At 45.8% G+C, this 27,220-nt stretch overlaps 2 protein-coding genes across 5 annotated transcripts in view; one reads left to right on the top strand and one right to left on the bottom strand.

The window, feature by feature from the left end:
- NEK6 (NIMA related kinase 6) overlaps nt 1-6,070 on the top strand; it is an 82,580-nt gene extending 76,510 nt beyond the window's left edge. For all 4 annotated transcript variants that reach the window (XM_070430710.1, XM_070430706.1, XM_070430707.1 and 1 more), the window contains exons 9-10: nt 1,733-1,846; nt 4,548-6,070. In XM_070430710.1, coding sequence (XP_070286811.1) covers nt 1,733-1,846; nt 4,548-4,658 — 225 coding nt within the window. In that variant the 3' untranslated portion in view covers nt 4,659-6,070. The remainder of the gene's footprint in view (nt 1-1,732; nt 1,847-4,547) is intronic.
- A 932-nt stretch (nt 6,071-7,002) lies between these two features.
- Nucleotides 7,003-27,220, bottom strand: part of PSMB7 (proteasome 20S subunit beta 7) — a 53,860-nt gene continuing 33,642 nt past the window's right edge. Inside the window, exons 7-8 of the mRNA XM_070430711.1 lie at nt 10,259-10,410; nt 7,003-7,234 (exon numbers count right to left, since the gene is read on the bottom strand). Of these exons, the coding sequence (XP_070286812.1) occupies nt 7,123-7,234; nt 10,259-10,410 (264 nt within the window). The 3' untranslated portion in view covers nt 7,003-7,122. The remainder of the gene's footprint in view (nt 7,235-10,258; nt 10,411-27,220) is intronic.

Below are 27,220 nucleotides of genomic sequence, written 5' to 3'. Positions count from 1 at the left end.
CAAGTGCCAGGGCTGCTCACTCTGTGTAGCCTTGTCTCGGTCCAGACGGGCTCCCAGCCCTCTGGGAGGGGCCCAAACCCCTGGTCCCGGGAGCAGAGGTGAGGCTGGCCCTGAACACCCCCCGCCCCCCCCCAGACCGGAAGCACTTGGCCTGGCCCAGGCCTCTAGGCCCACAGGTGCTGCCCGGACACACTCCTGGGCCTGGGTCAGAGGAAGTACCCAAACCTCCAGGCCACACTGCTGCCTCCCCAGTGGCCACTTGTAAATCCAGGGATGCTGCTGGCCCTTCTGGAGGCAGGCCCAGCTCTTGCGGTCACTAGACCTGTTCACAGGAGTGAATAGAGGATGAGGGTAGATGGAAGCTAAAGCCAATGGGTACCCACAAGCCCAGCTCCCTGCCCTGATAGGGCGCACTGGCCACCTCCAGGCCTGAGGACAGTGAGGATTCCTCCCATATCCCAATGCCCTACCACAGCCAGAGCCCAGGAGCCCTCGCCTGCATCTGCACAGAGTGGCCTTGGCAGCCTGGCTCCTCCAAGGGAACGAGGGCCAGACAGACAGGCAGGCACGACTAGCCGACTGCACTTCATTAGCAGGAGGCGTTGGGCCGCCTTTTGGCGGTAGGCAACAGTGAGCGGGAGTGACAGGCACTTGAATCCCATTACGGATTAATCAGCAGATGGGGCCGTGGGCACCGTGCTGGGCTGCCATGCTGCTGCCTCATGGAGCCTGCCCATGGCTCCCCTGTGCCCCCTTTGAAGACACCCCCAACAGTGCTCTGAATGGTGGGGTGGGGAGTCTGGGTGCCCTCCAGCAGGGTGAGGCCTGGGAGTTCCCTGACTGACCCGCTGGGGCCACCACAGCCCTTTTGCTTCCCAGTGCCCCTGGTACCTGCCTGCAGGGTGGAGCTGATGCCCACCAGAGATGGTGACAGCTCAGCCTGTGGCGCCTCCTCCTGGGCCAGCCAAGCCTCACCACAGCCCTGCAGGTGGAGCCTCTTCCCACTTTAGGGACAAGGAAACCAGAGGCCAGGCACACGCCGAGAGAGCAGAGCAGGGGATCGGGCAAGCGGAGGCCGCCGGCAGAGCCTGGAGCCTCCGGGACACTGTCCCGGGTCCCTGCGTCAGGGTGGCAGCCGGCCCGCCTGCCTGCCCTCCCTGGTGTCTGGGCATCCAGCTTCCAAGACAGAAGCAGCCAGGCCTTCAGACAGCAGCTCTGTCGTGGGCTGGAGAAAACAACCAGAATTAAAGCCAAAAATGAAATGCCTCATCACCCCTCTCAATGTTTGTCCTTAGGTAATCTCCTAACTTTATTACGTAAATAGACATCCTCCCACGGGTGTTTTGGAATTGCTTCTTAGAAAAATATAGGCCGGTGCACCGAGGACCTGCCAGGCCCAGACACCAATCCCAGCGAGCAGAGCCCATTCACCATCTGCTGCCTGCAGACCACCATCGGTCCTTGAAAGCCGAGGCGTAAGGCGGGGTGCGGGCCTGCATGTGGCTGGCCCCCAGTATTTGGCTGATTGCCTTTAAAGTTTTGCCACCGAAACCTTTGTCCCATTTAATTTGCTAATGTACCAAGGATTGTGTTAAAAGGCCACTTCTGTGGAATCCCAGCTTCCTTGGGGTTTTGAGGACGTCCTGCTGGACAGTCGCTCTACTGGAACTGGAGGACCGCACCCCACTGGACCCCAAGGCTGAAAACTCCTCTCCCAACCCTTCCCCTGCAGATGGCGGCTCTCCAGAGCCCCTTCTACGGAGACAAGATGAACCTCTTCTCGCTCTGCCAGAAGATCGAGCAGTGCGACTACCCCCCCCTCCCTGGAGAACATTACTCCGAGAAGGTGAGTCCGCTGCCCCAGGGCCAGACCTAGCGAGCCACGTGGGGAGGGGGCTTGAGTTTGGGTTCACTTAACAGGGTGGAGGAGGGAAGATTTCTGGGAAAGTGACTCGGAGGAGAAAATAGATGGTTGTTACTGAAGAGCTCCCAAAGACACCAGTGTGGGCCCGACAGCAGGCTGGTGGCCCACCCACTGGCACAGAAACCAGGAGCCCCGAGGAGGCAGTGGGCACACCTCTGAGAGTAGGGCTCGCTGCCACATGTCCCGGAGACCGGCTCTGCCTGGTGTCAGGCAATAGGAACCAGACGCAGGAGGTGGCAGGATCTTAGCTGCCCCAGTGACGGGAAACCCAGCAAACACACTGGTCTCCTTGCTGTCATAGACCTAGTCACACCTTGGGTTATTTTCAACATTTTCACCAGGGACACAGACTCTGACAGGTCTGCATCAGGCTGTGTGAGCATCATCTTCACCTGTTTCGGACCTCAAAAATAAGACTAATATTTACCTTCATGAATAAAATGTGAGGATGAAATGACAGGTTTACAGCACAGCTTGGCTGAGGGTATAGACAGAAACATAGGTTTGCATACTCCCTCTACTGTTCTTGGGTGAGACACTGAACTTTTCTGAGTCTCCATTTTCTCATCTGTAAAATGGGGTAATCCTAGAATCTACCTCACAGGGTCAGTGCACATAATGTGCTCAGTCTAGCAACAGGCTGACAATGACCCCATCATCATTAAAAGTAGCCTTTGGATGTAGCAAAGGGCCTGATTCATAGTAAATGCTTAGTGAGCATCAACTATTGTCATTTCTGTTCAAGGTTAATGCTAGTAGATCCATTATTATTTCTATCCAAGGTTAACACTAGTGGGTGAAGGGGAGTCTGCAGGACCACAGGCCATTCACTGCCTCAGGATAATGACATTTCACATTTATGACCTATTATATTGGATCCTCCCCCACCCTATTTTACCAGTGAGGAAACTGAGACACAGACAGATTAAGTCACTTGCCCAAGGTCATGTAACTTGCAAGTGGTGGAGGCAGGATTTGAACCCAGCCTCTGAACTTGATGCCATGCTCACTGGTTTCAAACTCCCAGGGGTGAGGGCCAGGAGGACAGGCCCCTAGACGGTTCAGTGCTCTCATGGCTTTTGCTTCAGGGGCCTACCACGTTCTCCGTGTGCCCTTGGGGGAAGGGCTTGTGCTATGGAGTTGGAGTTGGCAAGAAAGAAAAACTAGTTAATTTCTTTACAGTGAACAGTTGTATTTGGTTTTTCTTCTCCTTTTCAATTTGGAATTCTATGCTAGAATTCCATCAAGAAGCCTGGAGCCACGGAACTCAGAGCAAATCATAACTTCTCTGTGCCTCAGTTTCCCATTTATAAATGGGAACCATAATCTGCCGCCCAGATATGAAGCTAAAATGAAATCTGTATAAAGCCCTCAGCCCCCTTCTCCCGTAGTTCACCTCCATGAGCTCCTGCTCCCCAGCCCCTGGCTTTCCCAGTTATGTGCACCTTTCTAGGCTGTGTGTCTGGGAGCGAGAGGTGCTTCTTGGCCCTGGAATCCCTGCACACCTCACTTTTGAAGCTCTGTCACCTCTTAGAAATGGAAATAGACACTTAGTTTTGTTTCTCCTGATTTCTAACATTTTCAAACATGCACTTACTGCCAACTGCATGGTAAAATGACGGGGGTCACATAAACTTCACCTTCATCTAGTTTTCTTGGGTTCTTCACCTGTCAGAGTCCAACCTTGCCCTGAATCCTGAAAGGTCCGAAAAGTATCATCTCATCCTGGGCAAGCTCAGTCTCCAGGAGCGTCCAGCAGCTGCAGGCTCAGCTCAGCTGCCGGGACCTTCCAGGGTTCAGAGAGGTGGAATCCCAGAAAGGTGACATACAACTCAGGGGGGTGCTTGAAATGCCTGACCCCGAACACCTCAGGAGTGACGTGGGTTGTGCACAGCAGCCCCAGGGCCGCCTCAGACACCCCGAGCACGGCCAGAGTCCACATGAGCCCTCTTATTTAGGACCACCCTCTCCTGCTGCTACCATGACCCCACAGGCAGCCAGCCCCTCCAGCAGCAGGTATTTAAATGGGGGGGAGGGAGGGACGGGTGCAATCAGCCCAGGGATGCAAGTTAAGATGTGGGCTTTTTAAGGTCATTATTTTAATTACCATTAAAATAATTGGCACTCTGGCTATCAGAAGGGAGGCGATCAGAGGCTCAAGGCGCCCCTCCCCCACCCCGAGGCGGGCGCAGCCTTCAGTGTCTGTGTAATTAAAAGCTCTGTCTTTCATGAGCACAATAGAGGCCAGGGGGTGGGCAGACTGCAGCCCTGCTGCATGTTAATGCATTTATTATGATCAATAAGCCCTCGCCTTCAGTTTTGTCCTCTGGCTCGGGCATCTGTGTGACTGACAGCAGACACACAGATTTGCCTAGCAGTGTGCACAGTTGAAACTTCAGGAATTATTTGGGGCAACCACTCTCAGGGCCTTAAAGCATGGCCTTCAAGGCCACGAGTGGCCCTGGCTCTGCGCAGTGGCTGTGACAGTGTGCCCATCACTTAGCCTCCTAGCATCACTGCTCACCCCTGGCTGCCTTGAGGGCTACATGATGCAGATAGTGCTGCCAGAGCCTCAGCAAGGCTGCTTTCTTACGACTAACACAAGCCGTCCTCTCCCTTGCAGTTACGAGAGCTGGTCAGTATGTGCATCTACCCCGACCCCAACCAGAGACCTGACATTGGATATGTGCACCAGGTTGCCAAACAGATGCACGTGTGGACTTCAAGCACCTGAACGTGGATGCGGCGTGCCTGTCAGAGCCAGCACCACTCTGCCTTACCTGGGTCTTCTCTCCAAAGCGGCCACCTGGTAGCCTAGATCCACTAAGACGAGAGGCTTCCGAAGGTTCCCCAGGGGCCAGCTTTCAGCAGATGCTGAATGCACAGCAGCTGGGGGGAGGGGCACTGGTCACATCACCGATGGTCAAATTCAAAAGTCCTTTCTTTAAACTGTTGTGAACAATCTCAGCTGGGTTGTTAACAGGGTGTGTGGTTCAGCAAGCCATGACACACCCCCTGCAATGTGAATCTTTAGGGTAATTCCTTCCGTGACTTGGTCAAGGTTGATGCTAACAGAATTGTGGGACTTTATGATTTGTAGTGAGCCTTTGAAAATGGCTGTAGCAAGTTCCGTTTAGCGCTTAGAATCATTTCAGTCAAGCTGTGTGCTTAACTTACTCTGTTGTTAAGGGATAAAGTGGACATAATATTTTAAATAAGTAGAGTGAAGACTTTCCTAATGTTTTTTATCCACGTTTATAACTTGATGAATGGGGATGAGAACCAGCACCTGGCACAGAGCTTCAGAAGACAAACAGCATTTGAAAGGCGTGACTTCCCTGCAGTCCGGCCCAGCCATCCTTTCCTGACACCTGTTCTCTGCCAGGCACTTCATCACCTGCCGGAGTGCTGTCAGTTCATTTAATGATCAGTGTTAAGCATTTTCCGTTGGACGGAAGCATGGGATACAAAGCTATAAATATAAAACATGCCTTCAGGCTGTTCTCTGTGTAAGTCCTGGTTCTGTAACTTCCTATCATGACCCTGGGCAAGTTTCTCAGCCTCTCTGAGCCTTAGTTTCCACATCTGTAAAATGGGACTAATGATACCTACCTTCAGGGTGCTGTCAGAACCTGAAATAAAATATGCAAGTTGTCTAGCACATTGTAGATGATCCAAAAAATGGCAGCCCTCACCCTTTCACAGAACTCAAGTCCATGGACCACGTAAATCAAGAATTAATGTACAACTGTATTATGTCAAGGAAACTAGAAATGTGTTTATTTCTTGTTCCCAAATAGGATTAACTGTGAAGACTAATTTATAAATGTGAACTTAAGGAAAACTCAAGCTCTGAAAGAAATAGATTGAATTTTGTCTTTATACTCAAGTTAATCCTCAAATGGTCCAAGTTGTCGTCCACTGACTTGGTGACAGTTCCGCCCTCCAGACAGAGCACAGGCGCCCCTCCAGATGCATCCTGACCTGACCGAGCTCCCGATAAAGGACTGGGCTGGGCCGCTGCTCTGTTTCCATGTGTGACCTCTGTCCTACTGTTAACACTGTCAGGTTTGAGAGATTTTCTTCAGATGCCACCTTTGCTTTGTACGTGTCCTCTATGTTTGAAATAAAACTGGGAAGGGGTTACTTGTGTGAATGAGTATGATTCGGGGATAGTTTTGAAACAGCTTTACACTGAAGCACAATTCCTCGAGGCACCTTTAAAAACACAACTTCTCAGGACCCAGACATCCTGAGTAATCCCGGCATTTTTTTAAGCTCCCAGATAATTCTGACAGTCATCAGCCAAGTTGCTGCCCTAAACTAATTCCACTGTTCCCCCTGCCCCACTCCTGGCAGTCTAACCTGGGAGGCTGGCCCAAGAGCGGTTCACACAGCCACGCTCTCTCTGAGGAGAGCCAAGGCCCCAGCACTGGCCACTGAAAGTTTTTCGGATTCCAGACAGGTGTTTTGCAAAGAGTCTGCTTACAGTTCTGAGACCCTCCTGTGTCTCCCTCTGCGGAATCAGCATCAGACACAGAACTTGCTTTGTGTGTCAGGAGAACCACTCTGCCTCTAGGACTGTACAATTTCAACCAGTCACCAGGCCTAAGTGTTTGTGAAATGAGCGTATCCTGTTTATTACAAACAGTAATCCTGAAGCATTCCTCTGACTTCCCTGAAACTTGCCTGAGAGTTCGACCAGTTTCCCGCAGCTATGGCCAAGCAGGCTGTCCACCTACCTGCTTTGTCTTCCTACTTGGCTGCTGGGGGGAAAGGTTGTGCTGCCCTCATCCTAAAAAAAAGAAAAAATTAAAAAGAGAACACCCAGGGACCACCCTACCCCAAGGAAGGGAAGTTAAAACAAGGGTAAGTTCCTAAGGCTCACCTGAAGAAGCAAAGTCACCTTATCTGACTTCTCCAACATGAACCTCGTCTGCTTTTAGGGATACTTTGCTCTTACACCCACCTGAACACAGACCCACTTGGGAAAGGATTAATGTCCTGAGGGGAGGCCAGGTCGATGGGCCTTAATGGCTAAAAAAAACCACCACACAGCCCCTAGACCTCAGCCCCAATTTGGTTTCCACTTTTTATTGGGTCTCAATCAGCAAACTGAAATGAATGTCTTACAGGGGGGGGGGGTCTCTGTTGCCCCCCATCTTCTAGAGCAGTAACCAGCCATCCACTGACACGGTTCAGGAAGTGTCCATCGTCTGGACTATCTCTTCCAGCACCTCAACTTCCAGGGGCGTGACCTTTTCAGTGAGGACTGCAGTGGTCCCTTTCTCACAACTGTACCGTCCAAACCTAGTGAGAAACACAAAACAGCCAAGAGTTAAGATCCCGAGGGCTGGAGAGAGGGGCGGGTACTCAAGCAGGCAGAGGCTGGGACTGGGATCCTGGCTTTCCTGATTTCCAGCTCTGCATCCTGGGGGGACTCAACTCACTTTCCACAGTTCTCAAGAGCTACACAACAGGAACACCAGTAGACAGGATGCACTTTACTGAAGGATCAGGCAGAGCACCAGGCACTTAGTGGGCACTCACATTTCCTCCCACCTCACCAGCCCCACGCAATGCTGGAGAACATTTGGTCATTTGCCTTCAAGCTTCAGCCTCCAGAAAGCACCTCTCAGTAACCAGCAGGAGCGAATCCTTCTATTAAGCTGCCACCACCCTTCTCTGGTGTGGCAACAAGGCTGACCTGTTTCCTTAAACACTTAGGAATATTTGGAAGCATAAACAATATAAAAATGACCCACAGCCAGACTCTGGGCTTTCACTTTAGACCACACTCTCAAGACCCAAGAAAAAGTGAACTGTCCCCTGCAGAGACACGGTGGGTCTCCATTGGGACACACCCAGCACTATCTTGGAGTGAATCTGACAGGTTTCTTGGATGCAAGGCAGTCTGTAAGAACGTATCTGAGCTGCTGGTCCTCGTGATGGGGCCAGGAATTACATTACGGTCACACAGCAACACAAATCCAACTGCTCCTTTGGTCTGCCGTGGCATCATTTCTGTCAATCTGGCAGGAACTACAGGACGCTGCCGGCTGTGCCATGACCACGTGCTCCTCGAAAATCCATCCTCTCAAATGGACACTTGTGCTCACAAAGCAGGAAGCAGAAAAGAGGGCGATGTGACGGAGCTCTGTATAAATTCAACAACTTGCACAGCAAAGAATGGCTGGCCTTTATTTCTGCTGCACCTCACCGTCCCTCACACTCCTTTGCGCCTGCACCTTTTAATACGCTCCCCACCCTCCCCTGTGGTGTGGAGTCAGAGCCCCAGCCAGCTCCTGTGTACTCAAAGCATGTGAACTGCAGCGTCTGGAGGCTTGGACACACAAGAGGAGCCTGCTGGGAGAAGCGAGCAGGGAGGGCTTCTACCGTAAGCAACAGTGGACGGCAGAATGGGCTGCCGAGGGCCGAGAGCAGAGGAGCTGACGGGCATGTGCAGGGCCAGGTCCACAGGGATCGGGCACAGGATGCCTACCCCAGCCTAAGGCTCTGCCCTGCCCTGGCTGTCCACTCTGGGAGAGGTTCCTAACCCAGGCAGTACCCCCATCACTCCGCCACTGGCAGAAAAGATAACAGTGAGGTGCCACAGTAGGCACTGTTGCCACCTAGCACCTGCTGCAGTGCCTGGGGACCGAGGGGGGAGCAGCGCCACCCAGAGGCAGGTTACTGACACCTGCCACAGCCCCTTTCACACCACTCACTGGATGGATGTTCACAACTAGCCAAGGGGCCCTTTTGTTTGTACTCTCGAGTTTACAGAATCCTTTATAAACCTGACCTGCGTCCCACGGGAGTAGATGTGCCGCTGCCGCACTTCCCTCTGGACAAGGACTCCTGCGCTAAGCACAGGTTCCTGCCCGCCACAAGTGCTACTTTTCAATGGCTAACACGAGCCTTCCAGAATCCTCACCAGCACACTATTCAGTCTGGATGGATAACCATGGACTTGCTCAGGTCGTGCTGCAACTTGCAAACAACAGGGAAGTGGGTCATGCAGGGGCACTTGCTCCCACTTCAGAGAGCTCGGCCAAGCCTGCTTCCAACACAGCTCAGGCCTGAAAGGTTGCTCCTCTTCCGCTAAAGTTCCCACAAACTGTGTGGGGTCACTGGAGAGCACCTACACTACCTCCATCACTTCAAAGTCACCACGCCAGGTAATGGCATTTCCCCAGAGCTCTCTGCTGCTGAACCCCATCAAGAACACACTGAGTTTCTGCAATGCTGAGCACACACTGCAATGAGTGCCTGCTGGTTCTCAATGTCCTAGTCTTTCCTTGTGCATTGGCCCTGATCTGGGTTTTGAGTGTACGTAGTCAGAGTTAAAGCAAGCGTTCCAGAAGGCGATGAGCTGGCTCTCCTCGGATGAATGCAGCTGGAAACAGTGCTCAAGGAGCCACACACACCTTGAGATGCTCAGGCTCCAGGAAGAGGTCAGGAGACACAGGATGGTCAAGCAGCTGGACAACCATGCGGGATAGCAAATGAGTGGTTCATCTGCACACACCAGCCACCAGGGCTGGAAATGGTGCATTTCTGTTCAGCAAATCAACCTGTCCCTGCTCTGAGCCTGGGCTGCACCAATGAGACCCGGTGCGGCTCAGCACATGCCTCAGGCTAACTGGCACAGCTCCCTCAAGAGTCGGAAACACCTGTGAGCTCCCATGGCTGGGCTTCAGAGACTCTTAACCAGTGGTTTATACCCTCTTCGGACGCGCACCACTCGGAGAAAAGCTACGGACCGGTTCCCCGCGAAAAATGCATCTTCTCACAGAATTTCACACTGAATTTCACACAGAAAGAACAGCAGGTAATTCAACCCTGTTCCCCCAACCCTCCACCCAGGACTCTTGTGGGTCTCACTCCACCTCTCCCATCAACATTTTACAAAATAAATCACTTTTCTATACCGGACAGCAGCCCAGAATCATAAATCAAATGACTCAAAGGTCTGTTATGTGAGGCTGGTTTGGGGACACTGGATTTACTTAACGTGGGTAAGCAGCAAGAATGCTCTGTACCCAGCCAGCGTTGCTCAATGGTTGAGCGTCAACCTATGAACCAGGAGGTCACGGTTCAATTGCAGGTCAGGGCACATGCCTGGATTTTGGGCTCGACCCCCAGTGGGGGGCATGTAGGAGGCAGCCAACTGATGTTTCTCTCTCATTATTGATGTTTCTCTCTCTCTCTCTCTCCCTCTCTGAAATCAATAAAAATATTAAAAGTATACTCTGTCCAGATGCCACGGAGAGGCCAAGGGTGGCCACGGAAGCCATGGGACACGGGAAGAACTGCACCTCCTTCACTCACCTGGTCCCCTTCTTGTTGGGTACTGAGTACGGGCGGAGGAAGTCCAGCTTGCTCTTGCTGATGACACAGAGGTCAATGTTACTGCCAGACCCCAAGTCATTGAAGATGCCAGCTGCAATGGCCTCGCTCACCAGCTTCTTGGCTTCCTCCTCCTGAGAAAGAGAACGGCAACAACGATGTCCAGCAGTGCGCACACTCACCGGGAGGCAGGCACTGTTTTCAATGCCCATTTACAGATGAAGGCAAGGTCTCAAAGTGCCTCAATGATTTGCCACAGGTTCCTCATCTGGTAAGTGCGGGACCCAGGCCTTTCAAACCTTTTATGCATGCACCCCTCTTCCACACACTGCTTCAGGCCAATCACCACATAACTGAGGATGATGGGTAGATGGAGAGCAACTTACCAGAGCTCAGTAAATTCTTCTTGTAAGGGGACCAGGCTTTGTGAATATACAGTATATGTCATAACTCAGCCATGAGAGCACAAAACAGCCAAAGACAACATGTAAACAAATATGTGTACCTATGTGCCAATAAAACTATATTAACAAAAACAGGCAGTGGAATGAATTTGGCCCATGGGCTGTAGTTTGCTAACCCCTGATTGAAAATATCCAACAATGGTTGGAACGTACTTCCTGATAATACAGTGAACAAAGTCAGTATCATAGGGGAAAGTAACACCAAACATGAGAGTTCTGGGGAAATGCTGGCAGAGTCAAGTGTGAGACTTCTTGCCCAAGAGAATCTATCACCTCCCTGACTAACGAGCCTACGTGTTCATTGAAGTGATTCATTTCTTTGAATTACTCTTTCTTCTACTTTTCCGTTAAGAAGCAAGTCTAAGTTCCCAACAGTTACTGGTAAAAAATAGCTTGATTCACTTCCTATCCAAGAAGGCCTACAACATGCCGGGTCCTGTGCTGGGAGCTAGGACTACAGAGATGGATGAAGACTCGGAGATCCCTGCCCTGTAGGGACTTGGAGTCTAGTGGGGACATCAGACCCAAGGAACTACAATGTATGGCTAGCAGGTAACAGAAGGAGCAGTGGGAACACTGGCTGGGTCAGCAAAGCTTCAGAGAGGACTGAAGGAAAGGCCGCACACCGGGCACTCATAAAACAGGGCAGTGAAACAGAAGGCAGGCAGGAGAAAGCAAGGTGGGATCTGGGGAACACCAAGTTCGAGCTCTTTATGCAACAATGACAAAAGTGAAGCAATCTCCCAAAGAAGGGATTCTAACTTGTGCTGCAGCCCCTTCCCTACCCACCAGGACATGAGAGTCCATAAATATGCAAATTAAAGAGCACATCCAGTAACATCCTTTGAGAAATAAGGCTCCCCAGCCCAAATTCTAGCCTGAGACCATCAATGGGCAAATTCTCTGACTTCAAGCTGTGAGATCTGAAAGACCACTCAGGACTCCTGCTCCTCTGCCTGCCCTAAGCCAGACAGTGGGATTCCAGTGTCATCAGCGCCCTCTACAGACTCAGCGAAGGATGGAGATGGCTCTGCCAGAAGTGGGATCCTCAGCAACCCAGCAACAAAGGCCGGGGTGTCGTTCTGATCTTTGTTCCACCAGTTTTATTCACTTTCTGATTGGCTCCTATGTGGGGCACCAAAGTCGGTTATTCTCTTGCACAACACAGCCCCGTAACAAGATCCTGTAACCAGGAATTCTCTCCCGGGACTCCCAACAGTCTATGAGGCCTAAGCCTTGCCAGAAACTAGTGAAGATGGTAATAAAGAAGCACCTTAGAGAAGGAGATGACTGCTGCTGATACTACCATACACACAGCAAAAGCCAACCACTAACTTAACTAATGCAACCTCATTCCAACTTGTTTTTCTTATTAAACAACCTTGAACATGCATGCCTGCGTGTGTTGGGGGCATCCTGTTTATTCCCCTGTTCCTGACCTACCATCTCTACTTTCCTTCTCTTCTCTGCTGCATTATTTCCTTTGCTTTGTCATCGCTGCTTTTGCTGCTGGTGCCTTGAGCCAGCCAACAGTACCTAGTGGATGTCACAAATCCTGCTGGCAGCAATTAGGACTGCAGCTAAAATTATTTTATATTTGGGGATGGGGGAGACTTAAAGGAAACTGAAATACACACATGATATTAGGCATGCATATCTAATGTCAATCAATTAGACCGGGCACACAGATACCAGAATGCTGACAGTGCTGAGTTGTAGGTGAACCTTCCTCTATTTTACAAATATTCTGTCAGTAGATACACTTACAAAACTTAAAAATGTGCACATTTAAGATATATTATGTATAGTTTTATTCATAAAATTATCATGTGTGCTGTTATTTAAGTGTAAAATAAAGGCTTTTAAAAATTGGGATAACACCTTTTAAATTCCTTTCCTCCCCACCCGTTCTAGGGAAGATAATTCCTTAAGGAAAAAAGAATCTCACAAGTCCCTTACTTTTTCCCCCAGTCCTACCCTCCTCATATACACCAGACTCAAAAATGTTATGAACCTTACATTTTATTGAGCACTACTATAATGTGCCATGTACTGAGTTCGGCACTTTGACAATCATGGTTTTTATCCCTGCTCCCACCCCTCTTCTGAGGTTGGTGCTGCCACAAACTATGGCAAAGAGAGAGAGAGAGAGAGACAGACAGACAGACACACCTCACCCAAGGTCAAACTGCTAGTAAATAGTAAAAGAGGTCTTCAGGCTCCAGGGCCGGCATGCCATGGCACCATGCCAGCTCACAAGTAACCTGTCTCAGTTCTGGGCTGGGGGCTTCTTGGCATGTCGGGGACAGTGGACAGCAGTTCCATGATTAAGGGTATGTCATTCCCCCATCACCAGGGATCTTCAGAACTTGGGCAAGTTTAAAAAAAGGACGGTGGTTGCCAATTTCTCTTTGAGCTCCTCTGAGGGTCATTTCCAGGGGGGCGGTGAGCACTGTGTTTCACAAACTGCCCACAGACTACCACCTAAATAAACATGTCTACAATGTCATATAACAAAGATCAATATTAAGATCCAAAGTGTTATTTCACATAGCCCCACCCCATCAAAGCCCTCTCAAAACACAAACAAGGCTCTGCTGTCCACCCACTACTTACATAGTTCATGTCTTCAACAAATATTTACAGGCACCCACTATGTCCCAGGAACTGCTTCACGCGTCGAATACTGTCTTTCACCACAGGATTTCCATTCCCAGAATTCTAGACACATATGCAAATGTGCTACTGGGCATATTCATACTGTGTTTTCTTTATAGTAGAATTTCACAATTAAACAACTCTTGTCTTTAACACATGCTACCAACTATTTAGGAAAACTATCCAAAAAATCACAAACAAAAAGCAAGAGGTAGGGAAAACACCACATTTTATCTGTCTCTGGCCCACAATACAGGCAAGAAGCATTGTTTCCTCCTCTGGGATTCATTCTTCAGAGGGCAACTGCACCTCCCTTTCCTGGAAGATGCAGAGTGACCCGAGTCCTGCGCATCATCTGACTGGGGACAGCTGTGACAGAGGGCTCTGACAAGGGCCCTGCAGAGCCCGCGACCCCAGCTGTCAGGCCCAGGTGGGATGCTCTCCCACTGCCAGGTGGGTATCCTCCTCAGCCAGCTGCTCACAGATTTATGTTGCTAGTCACAGAGGAACTTGGATTAGCATGTAGATGGACCAGGAGGACTCACCCTGGCTACCAGAAACATCTCCCAGGCTAATGGTATAGCTTCTTTTTATTTTGAAATGCTCAAGCAAAACATCACCATGACCCTAGTGGTTGAAAGTTAGTTGGGGGACCCAGGGTCAAGGTAATCTGGCAGATGTGGAGGTGGACCGACTAGATTTGAATCCCCAGTTTCCTACTTACTGCTGTGCAACCTTGAGCAAGTCACTTCACCTCTCTGGGTTCACCCTCCTCCTCTGTAACACAGTGATGATAAATGAGGAGCCCTCACAAACTGCTGCAAGAATCAGAAATAAAGTATGACAAGCACCTACTATAGTGTCTGGCAGGTAGCTGTTGCTTAATAAATGCCAACTTATTTAATCAAGCAAACCAGAGGGCTCCTAGAAATACAGTTTATCTCTAAGCAATGACAGCCACACTACAGCCCAGGCCAGGAGGAGGCCCACACAAACGTGCTGACAAATCTTCACCCAGTGCCATGGAGAAGTTCCTGTAATAATTAATCCAAGCAAAAAGCACACTCCCTGAAGTTCAGAGAATATAAAAGGAGCACTTCCTGCTTTATGGCTACAAAGACCAAACTAACTGGGAATATCAGTCCCGCGGGCCACCCCTGCTTCTTAAATGAGATTACAATAAGAGTGATGTACTGTACTACAAGTCAGCTGTGACAAGCAGCACTTTATAGAGCTATCTGTTTGTCTCCATCACAGCATCGCACAATGTGTCCCTGGACTCCAATGTGCAGCTCCATTTACCGCTACATGACAAATGGGCAGCACTTGTAAAAGGCACAAAGAGGTCCACGTCGGCCATGTAATGGTCACCACAGCTGTACCCCAGTGCTTGAGGGGACAAAACAGACCCCCAAGTTCATTAAACTGACCAGTAATGGATCTTTCAAAAAGTGCCTTAGGAATCGTACAGAAAAGGCTAAAATAAATAACTCAGCATGGAAGGCTAATCTGAAATGGTGTTTGATAAATTATTTATAACACAGGCGATTGTCTGCATTTAATATTGGAGCTACTAGCAGCATCTTTAAAAGATGATTTATGTGTTGTAATGCTATTAAACTTTATATTGGCCCACTGCTAGCGATAAAGTCTGCTGAGATTTAGAGAATGAGTTTTAAACTGTCACTGCAACATCATAGGAGATGGAGACTGTATTAAATCTTTACTTTAAACCTGTTATCTGGAGAGTTGCATTTTGTAGACACTCACAAACTGATAGATTACCTTGGCCTCCGCTATGGTGCAGGTCCAAAATAGCACCGCAAAGAAACTTTTCCACACTATTCTCATCTACAGTACAATCGAATTTCTCTTCTCAACTAAGTGATTTTTAGATTGGGAATGTCACCAGAGTACAGTGTAGGTGCCCTAGCCAATGGGCACCCTGGACAGCTCAGCATCAAATTAATACTCTTTAAATAAACCTTCTACATCCAGCTGTTCAGTTATGCATTCTAAACAGTGCCTTACTTACAAAATATGAAATATGCATTTGACTAAAAAACTAACGTACTATTTTAGATACAGCTTTGGAATGTGAAAATACAAATATATGGTAAGTCACTTTAAATAATCAATTTGTAACTAAAATATTTTTTTTAATTCTTAAAAAAATAAAATTGGTTATATGCTGGGAAAATATCTTTTATTTCCGTAGCTGAGGTGCTGACGTTAAGGGGGTTGAGATGGAAATATCCCGCCTTTTCACGAGGAAGAGAGCTCTCATGGCTCTGTTTCTCAGGGCACTGCAGAGGGGTCCCTTTGCCCTCCCTCCCACCACCATGCCAGGAGTCGGGACAGTGGCCCTCCTGCCTTTGAGGATGTGGGCGGCATCATAGCTGACCTCTCACACTACTTTCATCAATTTTCCTACTTGTTATTACATCTGAGGATATTTATTTCATAACAGTTTGCTCCCTTACTGAAAACTAAGGACTTTACTCACGTAGAATGAAAGCAGTCCAAATTCATCTGGGAAAATCTGCATTATCTTTTATCACTCTGATCTGCTACTGCTCTGATGATCGGCAGCAGAGCAGATAAAAGTCTGGCTGTGATCAGAGTTGGGTCTCTAACAGGGGGACTAAAACACACCTCTCCATCTCTGTCCCAGGCAGCTAACACAGTGCTGGGTGTGGACGTCAACATAGAAACAAATAAAACATCAACTTCAAATGTATTCATAGCTTTACCAAACTAAAAGATGAAATTAATTATGAGACAAATTAATTACCCAAAATGGGGTAATTTCAAAACTGCATCAGTCCCCACTAGGGACCAGGGAACCAGAGCATTCAAAGACAGACACTCCAGAGGAGAGGTTTAAACCCAGTAATTGGTGGTGGCCTGAAGACATGCTGGGCCTGAAGGAGTCATTCATGGCTGACGGCTGGATAAAATTTAAAGAGCTCAAAAAGTGTTTAAAACAGTCCCCCCTCCAAGCAGTAGGCTCCCTGTATCGTGCAGCAGACCTGATGTGTCCCATGTGTAACCCGTATCTTACAGTGGGAAAAGTTAATTTAATTATTTTAAACAGGGCTGTGCAACAAAAACAAAGGTGTCTGAGTTTTGTTTTTGGCTTGAACCGTTTGGGTAAACACAGTCCACTTGTGTGAATACCCGGGAACTGTCCCGTGTAATGGAGGTGCAGCGCTGCTGGGTGTGCCCAAAGGGAGGAGTGAATTAGTGACTGTGTCTTTAAGGTCTAGATGGTACTGTCATTTCTTTCCTCGGTAGCTTTTTATGGTGCCCATGATATGGATGATGCAAATAAACAGGGAAAACCTGCTGTGAGTGCAGGGTGATCTAAGGAGCAGGGATGGGGAGGGGTGCTCATGAACCAGGAACTGCCAACCAAGTCATGGCCAACTTGGCCTGTCGCAGATTGCAACTCTAGGGCTAGGAGAGGAGATGTCCAAGGCTGCCAGGCACAGTGGGCCACAAAAGGCTGTCACAGAGCTCACAGAATGAGAAATGCCAGGAGAGCTGGGTCACTAATGAACACAGCACTTAGCTCTCTGAGCCACAGAACTGCCCATTGGGAAAATGGCGATAATGCTTCTATCCAAGGTCTATTGGAAGGAATAAAGAAACAGGAATGCCCCTAACACAGGTTTTACAAGCAGAATTGTTAGCAAGTTCTAGGATGGAAGGAAAGAGGCAAGGATGTGAGAAACTAACATGGGCACCCACCACATCCCTGGGTTGAGCCAAACACTTATGTTCCTTATTTCATCCTCATAATCACCACCTGTACAGCAGAGGAAACTGAGGCGCTAGAAAGTTGGATGATGCACCAAAAGGCACACGGCTACAAGTGGGAGTGGGGGATTCATGCCAACTTAGTGCCTGGCATCACCAAAGCCTATGTCTTTCTACCCACCAGGAAAATCAGTGGTGGACAAGAGGTTTTGCTGGATTCTGAGACAATGACTAGAAGGGAAAACACCTAAGCTTCCAGAGGGAAAAGGACCAAGAGAGATAGGAACATACTGCTTTCCACAAGGAGAAGAAATCAGCGCTCACAGCATATGTGTACATAATATATATTTGCAAGGCTGCACTGAATCAAATATAATCAGAGAGAAAAAACAAGACTGGGTTTAAAGAAAGTGAGAAACATGTTCAACAATCCTCCAAATGAAAACCAAGCTGCCCAGGTAGTAATAAGATCTTAATAATATTTCTCTCTCCCTCCATAAAACAATTCAGTCAGTGGGATAACTCTGCCAATATATTCCTGAAAAGGTTATCACCTGGAAACAGAGGGGGGAAATGAAGTGAATTTGTTCCTTGGTCACACAATAAAGATAAAAAAGAAGCGCCACGTTCACATCGAGCCCATCCACTCCAAGGGCTGGAGGCTGGAAACCACTGTGGAGCACAGGGATGTGGGGAAGGCTATGCTGGGGACACACTAGATTGCATGATCTGCTTCTGCAGCCTCATGAGGATTAGGAGGGTCAGGAAGGAGACCCAAGGCAGTACAGAGCACTCTTGGTCTAGGAAGTTTAAAGATGGCCACATATGAAGCCAATTTCAAACGATATAAAACCCCTGAAAGAAGTGTACAGGTCAGTTCAGTTCAGCGAGCATTCACTGATGACACTAATGCTCTCCACAGACACTGTGCTAACCACTGGGGAGAAAGTCTGAACAGCCACAGACCTGGCCCATGGAGAGTATAGAGTCCAAAGAGGCCAGAGGATAAGAGAGCAAACTTCTGTTGAGCCAGACTGCAATTTACAAACACGGCTCCCCAAACAACCCCTTCAAGTACTAACCTGAGCCTGTTTACCAATGAGTTTTATATTTTATAAACTAGGGTTACAAGGGTTACACAAGAGGCAAAAATCAATCGTCAGTCCCAGACCTCTTCCAAAGCCCATGGCCACACTTTCCATCACACCCTTTTTATTCCTCTACCACCCCGATTCAACTGATCTGAATTAGAAGAAACCAATGTATCTGAATCAAAGATAATGCGTCCTTAAATCTTTTTAATATTCTGACATCATCAAAGTCCCAATTTCAGAAAAACAATATTCCAACATTATGACAGAATGCCAATGACTACAAGTGTGACTGCATCCTACGGATACAATGTTCACTGCAAATACTTAAAAAACCTGTATTACTTGGTGGAATTTTAAAATATCTATTTAGCACAACCTCATACCATGTTTTTATTTTTGTTCCTACAGAATTTCAGGGTTAGGGGAGAGTGGTATAAATTACCTCCCAGAAACCCACAAGTAACATTATCTGTTAAGGTTAAAACTTTGCCTTCCCTAGGTATGCTGCTGGGGTCTCATTACAGCAGGTAATCTCACATTCTGCCATGCACAACACACTAAGTACCAGCATCTCCCAATTACACGGCAACGTAAATCTCAAAGGACATCTGAAAAGTCTATACAGCTCCTGCACCCACTGCCGAAACACAACCATCTCTAATGGAACGTGGCAGCTTTCTAAACTAAATATTCACATGCAGGGACAGGGATGCTAAGCTCGGCCTTATTCCACACTGAAGAGCAGATGCTAATTAAAAGGCCACACTGACTCAGGAAATGACCACCTAGACAACTTCAGACACTGTCTGGAGTTTCGTTTTCCTATTTCCCAATATGGTCAGCGGTCCAAACTTCCAGGATTACACAACTGACAAAGTTAGAGCAGGAGGAGCCCCCACGCCTCTGTACCTGATGTCCTTGTCTAGAATGGTCTCTTCTCCTTCTCTTCAGCCTCCCTGCTCCACTCCTTCCTCAAACCCAAGACAGAAAAATTTCAAGTGAGGAGTCACATGCTCTTTGAGGCCATCTTACAGCCTCCTCCTCCACCCCCTCCCCCCCAGAGAGATTCCACCAACTCTTCTTACCTCTACACCTCCTTATATCTACAGTTCTCCTGCACTTTTCATGCCATAATTTCCATAGTTTGTGGACCTGTCCACCCTCTACGTTGTACATGCCTCTAAGAAAAGGACCATGTCTCATAACCAGTCACAGAGCTTGGCACCCAGCTGGAGATCACTCAACTCGGGGAATGGCACGCAATGGCACCCTCATACCTCAGAATGCCCACCACCTCACAATAGTTATAAAGGCCTTAAAGGCCACTCCAATGGGATGTAAAAGATGTTCTTCTGGTGGCATGGGTACCAAGAAACTTCTGGTTTCTTTGCTCACTGACCTTCTGCCTTTGCCAAATTTTTATGTCTCAGAAATCTTTGAGAAGGCACTTTAAAAAAACCTTCCTAATAGGAGAGGGTACCCAGGGTGTATTAGTTCTTATCGTAATCATTTGGCTATTTTTGGAACTGTTTTTACTTCGGCTAGCAAAACCTAGACTTGATATAGGCTGTGAAGCAAAAAGATAACTGTCATAATAGTAGTAATGGCTTTGAAATATCTCATCTAAGCCAACTTTATTCTCATGCCTCTTACGAATTGCCAAGCCCTTCAAATATTGGCAGTTCCATTTATTCAGATCTTCCGATATATAAAATTTGCTGACTTTTCCCCCCTTGAGTTGATACAGATACATGAAAACTGTGAAGCCTTTTTTCTTTGGCTAGAAATAAAACTTCTCTGCCAGTGAAAATTACAGGGGCATTTTGAAATTACCATATGTTTTAGATCAGAAGGTAAAAACAGTACAGCAGCCCATGAAAACTTTCCAGCCCAGAAAGCTGACAATTAACTCACTGATACACAGTTCAAGCCCTCAAGTTCCCCCACTCTTATAGGCAGTGGTCCCACTTACCATTTAAAAATTATTAGTAAGTTTACTATTTTTGTTTTATGTTCATTTACATGTACAATGTGAACGTATATAGCTACCACATCTAAATATTTAGCCTAAATGTTATTTTAAACTTAATATTTCCACAGAGCTATTTGATTTTTTTTAAAAATAAGAAGAAACTTTCCTAAAATTCTTAATAGCGCTTCAGTGTATATTAGCAAATGTGTGATGCTTGGCTGCTTTGCACACCCACATGCCCTCCCCCCACCCCGCCTCCGCCTTTCTGATACCGCACACCACACAAGTATAATAAACCATGTTAATATTTCATACCACTGTGAAATATGCTAGAGTATCAATTCAACATCTGCTGTCTTTAGGGTCCGGGAGTCCCGCAGAGACACTTTCAATTTGTAATTGAGTTCTATGCTGAATTAATCAGCAGTTTATCTTTTTTACTAAAATAACGTCTTCACCACTAACCCAGATTTACATTAACAATTTATGCCAAATTACCTGCCAAGGCAAAACTTATAAGATTCTAAGCTGCCATCCAGTTACACTCAATCCTGTATTTCACTTCTTCCGTTTCTCTAGTCTGTATACAAGAAACACAGAAAAGCCATTGTTCAAGACCTTGCAAGCCTCTAACCACAGATGACCTCTTGGATTTGTGACACACAGCCTCACTTTTGACATGAAATACAGGGATTGGGGGGGGGGGGGGGGTCATCCCTTCTCTTCCCATGAAAAGCCACTGTTCAGTAAGTGGTTGTGATTCAAAATTTTTACAAAATGAGATTTCTAGAATGGAATGAAATCGATGAATAAAGGAACTTCTTATTTATTTTCCCAAGGAGTTACAACATTCCAGATCTTGGCTTGGCTTGAATACAAAAAAAGATGACTTAGAAAGAGGGAGTATTTTTAGTGCCTTAAATTATGACCCTGAGACCTAAGTTAGCAAAGGCATTTCAATTTGGTAAGAGATGGGGGGAAAGTCCATTTTCTCTTTGATATCATGATGTAGAATATAGAAATAATATTTTCCTTTTAACACTTGGATTGCGGGAAACGAGTTAAGTCGGCTCGCGTGAATTGCGCGTACTCCGCGGGAGCCGTCTTAACTCGGTTCATATAGATTTGCGGTGGAGTGCGGGAAACGTGTAAACTCGGGCCGATTGTAACTGCGTATTACCAAATATTTGTTTGTTTGCCGTTCACAAAGATACCTACCTGCGTATGCGAACCGTTTCATACCCATACTTCGAACCCATACTTCAAAAGATATAGGCATTTTAAACTAACTCTGATTTTGCGCGGGAAACCTAAATAATTGCCCACGCCATCTTATATTTTGGCGGGAAATTCACCCGACACCGTAGTGTTAATTATACCTGTACAGTTGAAAGTCACTAAACATTTATTTCTATTCAACATCATCCCTGAATCTAGCTCTTGACTCTCTGATTAAAGAGTCTCTGGTCACAAAAAAGTTATTTTTGCCTGCTGGATTTGTGCCACAGGTGCAGCAAGCAATATACTTTGTGAAATATTTCTCTTATATGGTATATTTTCCCCTACATTCCACAGTTGCAGGGAATATGTAAAGTGAAAACATTTCAAATAGAACACCTGCTCCAAAGAAATGCATCACAAATAATTACCCATCTACTACAGAATCAAATAAACCCTTCTTTTCAATCTACTTTGCATATGACTGTATAAGGAGCTTCCACCGCCAGACAGAACGAACAGCCTCTTTCAATACTACCTCTGGGTTACAGCACCCAGTACAATGCCTTGCAATCTGTTGGTCCCCAATAAGTAACTGCTAACTGATTACATATTGATTTTATAAAAAAATGAATTCAGTATTTACATAGCAGGGTAGAAGACAGGGAAAAATTTGCACAGAAATATTTTTGGCAGAAAAAAATCAACGAATTCTCAAAGTCAGTAACTATGTCAGTTATAACATTTGTAGTATTTTCATTACTCCTCAAAGAATTGGAAATTGAGACCTTCAAATTTTATACAAGGTCACTTTCCTAAGATTTGTTGATTCTTGAATTCCAGAGCCTAGGCACCAGGAGGAATCCATTCCCAGCTCATTGTAGATTTTGGTAAACTATATCTTTCCTTCTTGGCCTCCTCCCTTCTAATCCCCTTTTGCTTCCTGATCCTAAACAGGAAAAATAGAACAAACTTTCTAAAATTTCCTTCAACCTCCTTACCCAAAAATTCCACTTTGAACTTCAACTTTCATCAAAGGCAGAATACAATGGCAAGGGTAGAAATTATAATGAGCCACCACCATGACAAGGAAGACACAGACTTGGCCAGAGAACAGACATATAAGTGGCTATTTCTAAGTCAAGGAAGACTAAGGAATCCTTGAAAACCAAAGGGAGAGAAGCAATTACATGTTAAATTCCAAACTCTTACGGTAGAGAGCAGTCTTGCTGTTGAAGCATCAGGTGAAAAAACAAAACTTCCATCTGCCTTCTAAAACACCACAAGATGAAAATGTGAGCAAGAAGTTCCTTCTGCCTCTCCAAAGTTGGCCTACCACTGGGTTCAAATTTTGGAGAATAAATTCACTTTTTAAAAGAAGGACAACTCAAAATATCTGATGCTGGTGAGAAGCTTTAACCATCAGCAGGATCTTCTCATTAATATCCATTCTAAAGGTCAATGGTAATTCTCCAAATCACCCACTTAACAAAATGAGTGCCATCTTTAATATCTGTTCATTTCTAAAATTAACTATTTAACTCCACTGGATATGACTACTAAGAATAATTCTAATCAGGGCCCCAGAAATGTTATCTTTGGGTTCTGACATCTCTAAAAATTAATGCATTACATTAAATACAACTAAGGAGAAAATTAATACATTTTTGATCCAAAAATGAAGACACAATTTATGATGTTAATGCTGCAGATCTTAAGGAAAGCCAATAAGCAGGTATTAGGACCAAAATCAAATGACAAGAACAGCCTCAGGGAGAGCCTCTAAGAGGGACCTTTCAGTATCTAAACAAATGAGCAACCAATTCAATTACTGCCCAAATCCAGTGTGTAAAGAAGTGTGTCCAGTGCTTCAACAGTTCCATCTAAACAGCCCCACAGTTACATTAGTCTTACCAATAAGGAATCCATCAAAACCACAATGAGATACCAATTCACACCCACCAGGAAGGCTACAATCAAAAAGACAGATAATAAGTGTTGGCGAGGGTTAGAAATTAGAATTCTTAAATTGCTAGTGACCTAGCTGCTTTGAAAACCAGTTTGGCAGTTCCTCAAAAGGTTAAACATATGACTCAGCAATCCCACTCCTAGGTATATACAAGAAAAATGACAATATATATCCACACAGAGACTTGTACACGAATGTTCACAGCAGCATTACTCCTAATAGCTGAAATATGAAAACAATCCCAATGTCCACCAACTAATGAATGGATAATAAACTGCGGTATGTCCATACAATGGAATACTGTTCAACCATAAAAAAAGAAATAAAGTACCGATACATGGCACAACATGGATGAAATATTATGAAAATATTGTAAGTGAAAGAAGCCAGTCACAAAAGACCATATATTGTATGACTCCTACCATGAGAAATGTCCAGAATAGGCAAGTGTTTCAACACAAAAAGTAGGTTAGTTGTTGCCTAGGGCTGGGAGGGTCAGGGGATATGGGGAGTGACTGCTAATGGGTATGGGTTTCTTTTGAGGGTGATGAAAATATTCTAAAATTTACTGTAGTGATATTTGCACAACTCTGAATGTACTAAAAAAATCACTGAATTGTACACTTTAAGTAAATTGTATGGTGCAAATTATATCTCAATGAAGCTGTTACTAAATAATAAGACATCCAACATTTTTAGACTAGAGGACCTAAAAAGGTCAAAACATCTAGTGACATGTCACAAGTCAATCCAAGAACTCACATTCTAACAGTAATTTTGTAAAAGCTAGAGATCACATAAATAAAAATGTCAGCATAAATCCCTAAAAGCATTTAGTAAGAATGCATTTTGGTTCTAACTATGATTTTTCCCAGACATACAACATACCTAAATGGATATAGCAACCAGACCAACATAACCTTAAAATCTAAAAATCTGCAAAAGTGAGTCAAGTTCAGCTCATTAAACTGACACCTATTAAAGTGCTACAAGAAAAACTGTCTTAAACACCATCAATATCAATACAGACAGAAAAATCATTGTTATGATAGCTATCGAAGGTCAGATTATTTTTTTTAATTTTGCATTTATTAAAACTCTGCTTGATGCCAACAGGGTTCAAGTTGCACAGGAAGGTGCTTCGGCTAAACACTGATAGTCTTCCTTGATCTCCATTGTCTGCTGCGTGGGTTCCGTCAGCAAACCTCCCAGCAAGTGGTCACCTTCCTATGGAGTCATTAAACCTCTGAATGTCAGCTGGTGGGATTAGCCAGCAGCTTCCACACCTGAGCCCCCATGGCAGGGACAGAGGCATTTGGATCAAGATCACTAATGAATACAGAATTCATATGCCGCTTGTCAGGGCTCCTGAGCTCAGAGTCGCACAGATGCAACCTAAATAAGACGGAGGACAGAACAATTGTTGACAAAGATTAAAAAGTTTTGGCAGTTGGGAAAAAAAGAGCACCTCATTATTCAAATATGATAGCCTTGCTTATTTTTTTATTTTCGTTGAAGTTATTCATGAGTTGCCTCAAATGGACAAATGCCATTCACCAACATTTAAAGACTTCCTGGTCTCATTACTAAATTTGAAGAGGGCTATGCCAACTGAACATTACCTATCTAGAGAAAAAGAGCTCTCTTGTAAAGAATATTTAAAAACTTTGGGGGAGTGGGGGGGTGAAGCAACCACAGGATATTTGGGTTAGAAGACAGTTAAGAAATGAAAACAAATCTAGAATTCAAAGAAGAAGAAAAGGTATCTTCCATAGCCAAATGACTTATTTCTATTTCCCATTATCTCTGTAAATCTAACTTCCTTGCACCTTTCTATTCCTGGTCTTCTTCCAATGCCGCTTGTCAGAGGTATGTGAACCTCCTCTGACACTTGTGTAGTTATTGCCATCTCCACAAGCCCTCATCAGAGAAAAGGAACAGACCAAGGAGCCCACATCTCTGCTGCCCTGGAATAAGAAGTCTTCCACACTCTGCTGTCAAAGAATTACAGGCCTAGCAAAAAAGCAGAACAGCACAGTGATCAATTACATCAGAGGGCTCTAAAGTCAGATGACCAGGTTCAAACCAGGAGTCCATCACTGACTAGCTGTGTGACCTCACCGTACCCTCATTTTTCTCTCTACAAAACGGGGATAACTAAGTACAGACCTCACGTGACTACTGAAATGTAAATAAGATAATGCAGAAAAGGCTGTTAGAACAAAGCCTGACACAGTAGAAGCACTCAACAAGCATCAGCTATTATGATTACTGTGTTTTCAATACCTTGCCCCCATAGTAAGTCCTTCCACAGCCGGTATTAGGTGTTAAAAAGGCTTCTTCCACTGTCATTATGACCACTACATAGGTCTGTCTCCGATTTTAAGCTTTCAGATGGGAAAGAAGAATCATATCTATTTTCGCTATAAATCACCAAGCCTGATGCAACTACAAATAATCATGTTGCTATGTGATGTTTCTATCCTACTACTGAAAAAAAAAACAGAAGCAGCTGCCATATTTTAGAGCCAGTTTTGTGTGAGCCACCACATGAGGTGTTTTACAGACCACATCTAATCCTGATAGCAACCTGCAGGCAGGTCTCTGGGTCCCCATCTTCTAGACGGACAGTCTAGGACCGTGGCTTGCCCAGAGTCATGCGGAAGTACAGTGGAAACAGACTTACAGCCCAGTACTCTAGCTCCTGACCTCTCGTGCCCCTTTCCATCCGACTACATTGAACTCATACTCTGTTTTCCTTTGGGAGCAATCTATGTGCCAAACTGAACAGATTCTTTGTGAGTTTTTAAATCAAAATAATACTGCGCTCTCACACGATTGTCCATCTGCAAAGCACAAAGAAATCTGTAACTTCAGTGTCTTTCTATTACTGAACTTAAAAACAAAAAACCTACAGTTACTTCTAAGATTTGCTGCCAGGGTACCACATTAGTATCAACTCTTTCATTATTTAAAGTGGATCTATAGCTGCCTGCAATGACAGATTAATTCTATCTCCTCTGTAGCTAGGTGTTTGGCATCACGTTTGTGAGATAACCACAAGTCTTTAGGGCGAAGGCTGTGCACGTCTTTAGCAATCTATAAGGGCTTCTCTAGAGGCCAGCACTTGCTGAGTGATGAAATATGACTCCATAAATCAGACAGCTGAAGTGGCACTTATATACGTCACCATCTATCTTCGTAGCTTCTCTCTAAAGGGTATAGGGTAAGAGCTCATCCCTCCGTACTGCACCAGAGAAAGGACCATACAGTTGGCATTGACTAAGCATGTGCTACTTAAAACTGAAGACACACTAAGACTAGGGGAAAAAAGATCCTGCTGGTGTTAGCACGCCTCAGGCAGTGGTAGAAGCTTCAGCAACTCATCTTCAAAAGGCAGAGAGCCAGAGCTCTAGAAACCTGCAAAAATTGGCGAAGCCTGCAGTCTTCATTTCTTTAAGTTGAGCATCTTCAAAGTCTAGAATTCTAACTGTAGGGCACAGCAGCTGCCACTGCAGATCTGATCCTCTCAGCTTTTGGCAGCTCTCAACTTGAGATTCTAGCAAAAGAATTTTTCAAGTTGCTATTATTGCCTGTCATGGATTTATAAATATTGTGCACTATCTGCTGTGGCATGGCTCTCATGGGACGCCAGAGCATGCCAAATGCATAACAGAATGAAAAACAGTTTCTATTCTTCAAATAAATGCTAATTTTTTAACTGTGCTCACGTGATTTGTTTGGTGACCAACTTCAATAGTACAGAATATGTACCAGAGAGGGGGGAAAGCGGATTGTCTTTTCCAG

Source organism: Myotis yumanensis, unplaced genomic scaffold (assembly GCF_028538775.1).
Source record: "Myotis yumanensis isolate MYYU_CA2020_CCGP unplaced genomic scaffold, mMyoYum1.0.hap1 SCAF_12, whole genome shotgun sequence".
Taxonomy (NCBI): domain Eukaryota; kingdom Metazoa; phylum Chordata; class Mammalia; order Chiroptera; family Vespertilionidae; genus Myotis; species Myotis yumanensis.
This window is presented reverse-complemented; position numbering and strand designations above follow the sequence as displayed.